This window comes from Cryptomeria japonica, chromosome 3 (assembly GCF_030272615.1).
Source record: "Cryptomeria japonica chromosome 3, Sugi_1.0, whole genome shotgun sequence".
Taxonomy (NCBI): domain Eukaryota; kingdom Viridiplantae; phylum Streptophyta; class Pinopsida; order Cupressales; family Cupressaceae; genus Cryptomeria; species Cryptomeria japonica.
In genome coordinates, this window is record NC_081407.1 from 792,474,109 (window position 1) to 792,484,536 (window position 10,428).

General features: G+C 34.9%; 1 protein-coding gene across 1 annotated transcript; it reads right to left on the reverse strand.

Annotated features, from left to right (window-relative positions):
* Positions 1-2,051: 2,051 nt before the first annotated feature.
* On the reverse strand, positions 2,052-3,249 carry LOC131060646 (CASP-like protein PIMP1). The gene is made up of 3 exons (XM_057993958.2): positions 3,043-3,249; positions 2,833-2,953; positions 2,052-2,635 (listed from the first exon to the last, which is right to left on the reverse strand). The coding sequence occupies exons 1-3, from the start codon at positions 3,195-3,197 to the stop codon at positions 2,324-2,326; spliced, it is 588 nt and encodes a 195-aa protein (XP_057849941.2). The 5' UTR covers positions 3,198-3,249; the 3' UTR covers positions 2,052-2,323.
* Positions 3,250-10,428: the final 7,179 nt, after the last annotated feature.

Sequence of the window (10,428 nt, forward strand, 5' to 3'; positions counted from 1 at the left end):
AATACCAATTGTTGAACACACCCCAAGGCTGAGAGGGAAGTGAATTAGTCTTGAACAAAACTTAAAACGTTATAGCACAATCCCAATTCCAAAAACCTTAATTTGATCAATAGCAATGAATGATAAAGCAATGAAAACACATGCACAAGAGAACACCATATTTAGGTGGAAATCCCAAGAAGGGAGAAACTATGGTAAGAGCTAACTCACACTATATGAACAAGTATTACAACATTTTTTTAGGGCTCATTTCTCAAGGAAGCTTGCTACTCCCGAAAAGGACTTGCAGCTAAGTTTCACTACCTTAGGGTAAGATACAAGGTACTTGTTGAGGAGACTCGCTATCTCCAAACAAGATACATGAAAATATGAGCTGTAATGACTAGGCCTTCAGTATCACTACATCCAACAATCTACCTAAAATGTAGCTACTCTTGATTCACTGCCTCAAGCAACCATTTGGGAATTAAGCTCCAATACTTCCACTACAAATTCTTAATGCTTTAATTTATCATCTCCCACAATCCACCATTCACCACTTTCCTTTCAACTAGTTTCATCTTCTATAAATACCATTTGCAAGACCTCAAACCATCAATTAGGTCGGCCAGAATAGAGGACACTGTTTGATCCCACTAGGTTGGCCACAAAACACAACTGTGGTAAAAGCAGTCCAATCTAAGGGATAGAGAGGACCTAGAAACATCTAATTACATCTTCCAATGGAATCCCAAACATCGTGCACATGCTAGCGCACATCCTCCCAAGTCATCAATAGGGTAACATGTAGATAAAATTGTGTAGCACATAACTAGTCTGCCCGAAACACATCTTTCAATTGAATTCGCTTAATGTAGATCACCACAAAGCATAGTGGGACCGAAAAACAACATAATGCTACCCCCTTGATGGCATGTTTCTACCTCTTTTATGTGAGAACTTAATAGTTACATATCCAATAAGCTATACTTTTTTAGTAATTTTTTTTCTCTTTTTTACTTAATTCTTCATGATCTTGAAATTGTTCAAATCTTTATAGTGTCCTTGCCTCAAATATAATGAACCATATCCTACCCCTTCACACATGGATTCTGCTTTTGACTCTTCCCCACCTACCAAACCTTCTTCCTAGCCTTGCTAATCTAAACATGGATCATATACCCTCTTACTAACCCTTCTGAGTAGGTGTTACCCATTTTCCTAGAATGCAATCTCAAAATTCTTCCACTCATCCAATTGAGACACTCGTCTATCATCCCTTATTCCATGTGCATATTGTAGAATTTTTTACCTCTTCAAATTATCGTCACACTCTAAAGTCTGAAATTCAAGTTATCTTCTTGATGTGGATGCTATTGCTCTTTCTTATAATACATTTCTCTCATCTTCTCTTGATATCCCTTGTTCCATGTGCATATCGTAGAATATTTTACATCTTCAAATTGTTGTCATGCTCCAAAGTCCAAAATTCACTATCTTCTTGATAAGGATGCTATTACTCTTTTTTATAATACACCTCTCTCATCTTCTCTTGATCACATTACTCCATTGGTAGATGAGTTCAAGAACACTGCAACTTATTCAATGTCCTCCTATACCATTCATTTCCCTTATTTCTATTATAGTTGACACTCTTCTCTTCTCCCTTCTTGTGATGGGAAATTATTTTCTTCCTTTGTTAATATTCCTTCAATAACTTCTATAATTCACACTTCAAACATGTGAAATTAAGTGCAACATCAAGATCATTCCTTGACATTTAATTATTCAATATATCACTCTCAAACTAAAACTAATTAAACTAAATTAATTTATACTTATTTATATATTTTATTAATTCTTTTAAAAATATATATATCCTTTATACTATTGTTAATTATTATTTTTAAAATTCATATAAGTTTTATCCTCATTTATCAATAGATTTTAATTTTAATATAACATCCAGTCAATAATTTTATTCAGCAATTACTCAACATCTACTTTTATAAGAATGTGTATTTTATTAAAGAACACAAGTGTTTGCCATTAACTTATTTTAGAACCAATAGTTAAGAAATAAAAAATATCTTCCTCCATTAAACTTATATAAAATATCTTCCTTCCTCTAACTTACACTCCAATCTAAGAGGTAAACTTGAAGCATTCTGCTTGGAAAGTGACCTTTACTAATTTACATAGCATGCCCTCTGAACTAATCAGAAGTTCAGAAGCACAGGATTGAATGGGTTCTGGGATTCATTTTCTTCATAATAACTACAATGGTGTATTTGTAATTTTGTATACAACTATACAAGACAATAAAACTCGATGCTTTGAATTCTTACAATTCTGAAACCCGATTTCTAGTATCATCCTGCCGCTCTGTATCAACGTATGTTGCAGGGATTCCTCGCCTTTGCACAAAATCGAAGTATGAAGAATACATGTAACAGGACAAGCTATAACCTGACACCACTGCACAAAACGCTATAATAACAAATCCCAGAAACTGCATACTCACAGAAGCTGATGCAAACCTCAGAAACTTCTTTGCAGCCGAATCGTATGAATCTGCAGCTTTAATGAATTCCTCTGTTAACATTACGCATCCTATGCCTGCTGAGGCACTAGATAATACTATAAAGGTCAAAACCTGTTTCATCAAATTCCATAATTTCAAATTAGTAATGCACAATATGCTTTCCTCTGGATCATTAGACCATTAGATCATGTAAATTTTGATTACTGATCATTATGAACTGTTGAAATTTCATGAATTTGATTAATGCATTTCAAGAAGTTTAGAATTTTCTGTAAAAAAATTCCTAATAAATCAACTGAAAGCTGTGCCTGATCAGAGATAAAGTTGAGGTAGAGCCCCAATCCTCCAGTGCCAGTGCTAATACAAAGTAGTCGAATGATATGAATGAGGGAATAAAAGCAGCCCAAGACGTCGGCAGCTACAACATATCTACAAGACATGAAATCTTTCAAAACATGAAAAAACCAAATAGGAAATGAGTTTAAAAGAGAAAATGAACAAATTGAATGCTTGCTTGCCTGAAGGGCTTGAAGTCATTGAAACGGTATACCAGGTCTTCTGCGTTGCCATTGCTGGATCTTGTGTTGCTCGTTACCATTACGATTAAGGAAATCAGGAGAAGCACAAAAGTCACAATTCTTAAAATCAAATTTTGTACAGGGGATGTTGTCATTTTCTGATCTTTCAGAACTTACAAATCCTATACATTCAACTCTGGTGGAAAGCTTACATATAATAATTATGTAGGGAAATAACTTTTCTTGGGAATTAAGTTATTCTTAAACAACATTTGGTCTAATGATTAGAAGTTAATTCTATCTTAATAAAGTTAGATGGTGTGTAAAATGTGTGAAGGGATATGAGCCAAGTGGATACGGACAAGTGATCTTTTTGTAAATATATGGACAAGGGATAGTCTAGTTAAGACTTCACAAAACAGTAAACCTCTTAATCAAGATTCACAGGAGAAGATCCAGCATGGAAAAAATCTGAAACTGAGATAAGTTGAACCTGTGGGTCCTTTAGACCATTGAATCTTGTGGACGTCATTAAAACCCATTCATTCATTCATTCATTCAATACAGTCAAGATTGTGTCCTGAACATAGACATGTGGTGGAATGAGATCCACAATAGATATAAATTGATTCCTAAATTATTTGTTATAAAGTCAAAATCCTTGTTAGTCCCTGTCTATACAGGGGAAATATAAGTGGGACTAATGTTTTCATCTGTTTGAATTGGTGATAATAGTGCGCTGGAAACTATTCCAGAACAAAAATTTGTCTGTGCTAAGTTTGAGAATGGTTGAATCTTTAATGGATTTTTTTGGTTTTCCTTGATTTGTGGCAAAAATATTGACCACTCAAAACGAACAGCAAAAACATTTCCAGGGTTATGTTTTTTATTAGATCGTGTCAGTTGCATGTTTTCTTGCATGCAGACATCCATGTGGACAGTCATGTATTTCTAAAGACCACGGGTTGCTGATCGGAGAGCATATAAAATGTTCCATGTGAAAAAATTGTGTTCTTTGTGATTTGTAACGGGCAAAATGGGTCTTAATTTGGAGAGCCAAGATTTTGATCTGTCACTATTTTCAATGGCTTGTACTAGGTTTAAAACTTTGCATCACTCCATAGATGTGTTTTTTTTCTAGATTTGTAGTTCTGTCGCTCACAGTTGTAGAATGGTTTCAATTTTTCGATAAACAATGTCGGATGCGTCTATTCTGGCTTCAAAACGGTAGTATGGATTGACTAACACGCGTGTTAGTCGTGTGTTTTACACCGTTGATTTTGCAATAAACGGCTGCGATTGACTAACACATCGCTATCACATTGTACGAAAGATCTATTTTGAAACCAGAATAGCTTCGACAAACAATGTCTGCTGATAATATTATAAAAACAAATTAATTATAAATATCATAAACAAGACCGCTAAATTGTTCCTAGATATACTTTTAACTCTTGAAGCAAGACCATGGCTAAGTTCTTAAGTATCTCATCCCTGTCTGCAGCCACTCTAAAAAACAAATATTCCTTTATTAATTTTACTTTGAGCGGGCTCAAATTTTGTGTTTAAACTTTGGTTGTTCATTTCTTGCAAGCAAGCTAAAGCATTAGCATATGCAGGTTCCTTGCTTCCCATATATTCAGTCTTTATCTTTCGTAGCACACTGAAATTATTCAAGTCCTCTCATTGTATGTTATTGACTTTCTCTGTTCAAAAAGCAAAGTGCAAAGAAAGTCGAGGATAAAAAACATGTGAATATAAATTCACTTTTATTGAGATGTTCAAAGAAATGTTATCAGAAATGAGAAATGAAAATCATGATAAATATAGAAAAATAAATGATTTAAAAAATTTGAATTAGAAATTGTTAAAATTAAAGAAAATTCATAATAACATCTTAAAAAAACACAAATGATTTTAAAATTTTCACAATTTAAGAGTGACAATTCCGAGTTAGAATAACACTCCAAAGAAAGAAAGGGCCAAAAACAATTGCAGAAACTTTTCACCAAAAAATTGAAAACACCCTTCAACAGTGAGCAAACAAACGGTCAAACGGAACAGCTTCACCATGGAGCCCTTTTCTGACAACTAAGGTTCAAAGAGGTAAATGAATTGTCAAAATTGATTGTGAATTTTTTAATCTGTTTCTTCATTAATAGATGCCTTAAAAAAATTGATCTCTCATGAATGCATCTATGCTGCCCTACTACTCTATAAAAGTGTTCTTATAGCCTTTGGCAAGGGCTCAAGGAAGATGTGCAAAATCTAATTAAAACAAAGATCTCTAACTCAAAAATAGCAATACGCTCTATAAGATTCAGTAGCCTGGAACTTCCATGGGAATGGTTGCAGCTTGCATCTCTTCTATGCGTCACAAGACTGGTTCAATTTGCAAAGTATGTTCTGTTCAGTTAATCATAGACAACCACAATGCCCTTATATTTATGTCTTTTAGTTTTGTTGTTAAAAACTCTAGATAGAAAATTTATATGTAATGAAATTCTTCAAGACCCTTGGGCTCACACGTCTCTTTACCATCTTAAAATTTACTGTTGCAAATTGACAAGGAGTCCTACTACCACAGGTCTTGTTTCTGGTTGTGTTTGTTGCTCTTCACAGTTTCTACAGGCTATAAAGGTGGCCAGGATGGTTATAAGGCAGTATGGAGGGATACAAGCTTGTGGCCACAGTTGGAGGAGCCATGAAAGTAGTGATCTCCAATTCATGCATGACCATGTATGTGGAAAGAAGAAAGAAAAACCAAGTCTATTGTTTCTCCTCCATAAAACCCTCATGTTGTTGTAAAGAAGATCCATACTCACCTTATGAAACGCTATGAGTTCCTATATGTTTGTTGAGCTTTCACGCCAGTTCCTCTATACATTCAATGAAGAGGACAACCAATTTTTTTGTAGTGGTTATCTGAGTTACCAAATGTTCATATGGACGCCATAATTAAGTCCTTTAGAGCTTGGTTTAGTGTTGTCTTCATTGTAGGAAGCAATACCTCTGTTTCTGTTGAAAATTTTGACAGGAAAAGCTTTGTCAAGCACATATGTACCCTACACATACACTCCATACCTGTCCAAGAGTCAGTGAGATGGGCTTTATCTTGAAATTCGTTGTGTATAATGGAGTTTTGGACAATATACTCATGTTTCTATGGAGTTTTTCTCATGGATCATGTTGTAAAATGGTTAACCTTTGTTATAGGGCCCTGTTGAGTATACACTCTTTAAGAGTTGAAGACCTTAAAGGCAATACAAGACAGGACATTTTTTACTCAATGGAAGTTCAAGTATTGATGTGATGCAAGAGCATCCCTAGTCTATGAGCAATCTTGCATCAACCAAAAAACTTTCATTCGTTTTGTTCTTGTTCAATTCATGTAGCAATTTTTTGTGTTTCTTTCAGTGTATTCCGATAGCTGTTTATCTTTCGTCACGGATCAGATTTTTGGGTTCTAGGCATGTTGTTGTGCATTATTCCAGATTTCCATCTCATTTGGGTTCTTTTCCGGTGAATTATTCCTTCTGGAGTAACTGTTTCTGTGTTCCGGAGCAATTTTTAGCTTACCATCTAAGTTGGAGATTTCTTTTTTTTCGGAGCGATTTCTTGGGTTGCAGATCAGTTTCGCACCACACTCGATGTTCTTAGGCCCTTGGCCAACCTTCCTTGTGGTCTACACTTCTGGATTATTCTTGGTGGATGAGATCTTCACGTTTCATTTTCTTCCTTGGTTAATGAAACATTTTGTGGCCGACCCAGATGTGTTCCGGAGGATATATATATTGTTTTATGGAATCATTTGAGGGACATCAATTAGCAAAAGGCTTTGGGTTCATGATTAGAGATCCGGTTAGCTCTAAGAGTTTCGAATGGATTGTAATCTAGCAAGTTAGCCTGCATGTAACTAGTTGATTACCGGATGTTCTATGATGAATGTATGATGATGTGGATGTCTGATCTCGTAATATACATATGTGTTGTTGTTGCTTTCGTTGTGTTACTCTAGTTGCATGATCTAGTTTGTTCTCTTTGAGGACCCACCGAACCATGACTGCATCATGATGACAAAAGAAAAGAATTATTGAGAAAAACACCATGTACATTGCTTTATGCGGGTTTACATGCACTGTTTAAAGGTTTATACAAGTCACTATCAAAGTAAGAGGAAAATATTGTTGAGCTTAGAGTTATAGAGAGTGTATATCAAGCCATAAATGGATCTTGTTTTGTCCACTTTGATATTGCTCATGTCATTGTTGAAAACCATGTTGAGCTTAGAGTTATAGAGAGTGTATATCAAGCCATAAATGGATCTTGTTTTGTCCACTTTGATGTTGCTCATGCCATTGTTGAAAACCATGCTAGCTAAGAAGCCTTCATGAAAGTAAACTATAAATGTTAGATTTTGAAGGTTAACAGAGGAAACAAAATGCATGAGTCATGGCGTTGATAGTGTAGGGATAAATAAGTTAGTGTAGGGATAAAACATTGATACTTACTAGACACACCTTGAAGAGTGAACAAATGACATATAAGTCAAATAATTAGAGAATCTTCAAATGACAACATATTGGTGGCAGTGAGAAGAAAGAAAACAGTCTCATCAAGTACAAAGGACAGTGGGAGCCTAAGGAATTAGTGACAGTAGATCTGTCATGTTGAAGATAAAGTGATTTCTTATAATCATGATAAAACCTAGATGCCTTTGAACAATAGATAGAAACCACACAAATTTATGACATTTCAAGGTGGCATATTATAGACATTTTGTCATGATAGAGACAGTGGTTAAATAATGATAAATTTTCAGTCGAGAGATTATAGTGACAAACTGTCACAGTTTTAGTCAAGAAATCACAAGGTCCAAAGAACAAGAATGGGGATCGAAATGAAACCCAACCCTCTGTAATGGTTGTTAAGAAATAGGGTTTAGAAGGTAGCCACAAACATAGAAAGTGAAAGTGGAGTCTCAAAGACATATTATGCCATCAAAGGATTGTCAATAAACTAGAAGGATCATGGTATAGAACTGTAGATGAAAGCATTTGACAGTCTATTGTGATATCACTAAATGGTGACAATACATGGAGGTAATGTTACAGGACTTCAAGAGAGACAAAGTCTAGTGGATAGAGAAGTAGGTTGCATGAGATGTTAGAAGCCCTCTTCATAGCAAATAGAAAATCTACAAGAAACCAAGAATGGAAGTTCCTAAGAAAATAAGGAAGACATTGAACTGAGGCAAGATGCATGGATTTAGCTACATTCAAAGTGAACAAGTCATAGAAGTATAGAGGGACAATCTTGTTAAGGTCTATCATGACAGATTAGAAGACTATGATCACAGTCCTAAAGGTGGCAATATTACTAGAAGAGGATGCTTGTACATAGTGAATAGAAGATATTCTAGAGTTTTGAGGTTTTAGGGTTTCATAGAGCCAACAAGACTGATAGCAGTGATAGCCCTAGTACCATTCATGCATAGCAAAAGGAAAAATCTTGATGATGGAGATGAAAGTTCTTTAGAAACATCATAAAGATGCAATTCTAGACAATATTGAGAAATAAGAATCATGGACAAGGGATCGGGATAATAAGGACTATCATAATGACATTCATGAATACATGGCAGACTTCAAAAAGACTTGAGTTCATAGTGAGAAGAAGATGGTAAGAACTACAAAGAGGTTTCAAAGGAATGTGACAAAGGTGACATCAACAAGTAGACAGTCACAATCTCACAAGGCAGAGTCCTCGAAATTATACATGGGCAGGAAGAGAAGAACATGGTGCAAACAAACATAGATCTATCAAGCAACTAACATTGCAGTTAACTGACAGTGAGAATCCTATTAAATATAATTAAATGATGGAAGAAAGCTATAGAGATGACAATGACTTAGTTCAAAAGGCATTAAGACGATTAGAAGAGAACCCTTGTTGATAAGTGTGTGTTGTAAAGTGTGGAATTTGCAAAACAGAATCAAACAACATCAAACACATACATGAAACATTATGTTAGAGTTAGAAATAAAAATAGAAACTAAACTAAGCTAGCTTCAAAATCAAGAACCCCAAGAACGTCTCATGTTCCTCTATCTCCAAGGATCTTCAAGATTCAAGGTGGCTCTCACTTGGAAGAGCACTTGATCTTTTAGATGCCAACCTAAAGAACGAGATTGAAGGATATGCCAAGATCAAAATGAATGCAACTAAGATCCTAGCTAGATGATCAAATGATATAAAAATATGAAATGCAAGATGGAATGCAATATATGAGACTAAGATTGATTCCAAATTGAAATCTTAGGTGTGCTAATTAAACTAACATGGAGATTGCTATGAAATTGATGTATAATGACTATGAATTAAGCTATCATGAAAATGGGATTAGCATGATACTATCAACATGATGAAAGCTAAACTAGCATGCAACTAAGATGATCTAAGTACTTGAAGATGACAAATTGAGCTCCTTGATAGCCTGCAAAATGACTATAAGTTTGATGCACAAGATGATGGATCCTAAGATTGAAGAAATGGACTCTATTTATAGAGAAAATAGAGAAATGGATGGCCAAGACTGAGCAATCTTAACAAGGGCTAGGATTGAAAGTTATCAATACATGCGGGGAATTAAATCCAATCCCAAGTTGACAAATGTCACCTTGAGATGGCTTGAGAGGATGCTAAGCAAGCATTAGATGCTAAATAAGCATTAGGGATAACCTCAAGAGATGACATCATTGGATAATGCTACTATCCAAGGGAGCATGCCATTGTCCAAGGAATAAACTCTTGTGCAAAGTTGAGGGATGGTCAAAGAGACAACCATCATGGGCTAGGGTGATGTCTTGTAAGAGGCATTAAATGTCTTTGAAGACTTTGGAGGTTAACAATATTGAAAGTTAGATAACCTTCAAGGCTTTTGTAAGAGACTTACAAGTTTGGAAGACTCAACAAGTTAACTTGTTGAAGAAGGTAAAGTCTTCAACACATTTTGAAAACTTTCCCCAAATTTGGAGAAGTGACTCCCCCAAATTTAGGGATGTGACATGATTAGAGGAATTAGGCTAGTTAATGAGGGATTAGAGGGGTTCTAGAAGAATATTAGCATGCTAATGGAAAATGTAGGAGAATGCAAGTGGAGGGAAATAGGCATTTTTAGATCAATTAAAAGATTTATTTTAGTCAAAAGGGGTGCAACTTGCATTTGTAGGATTTTGCAAGTGGGGGGACTATTCACAAATAAATAATAATTTATTTAAATGCAAATTGATTTTAATCAAATGTAAATTCAATTAAAAGGGAAAAAAGGGCATTTTAATTAAATAAATAAGATTTATTCAATTAATTGGCTAAAGGGTACTTAAT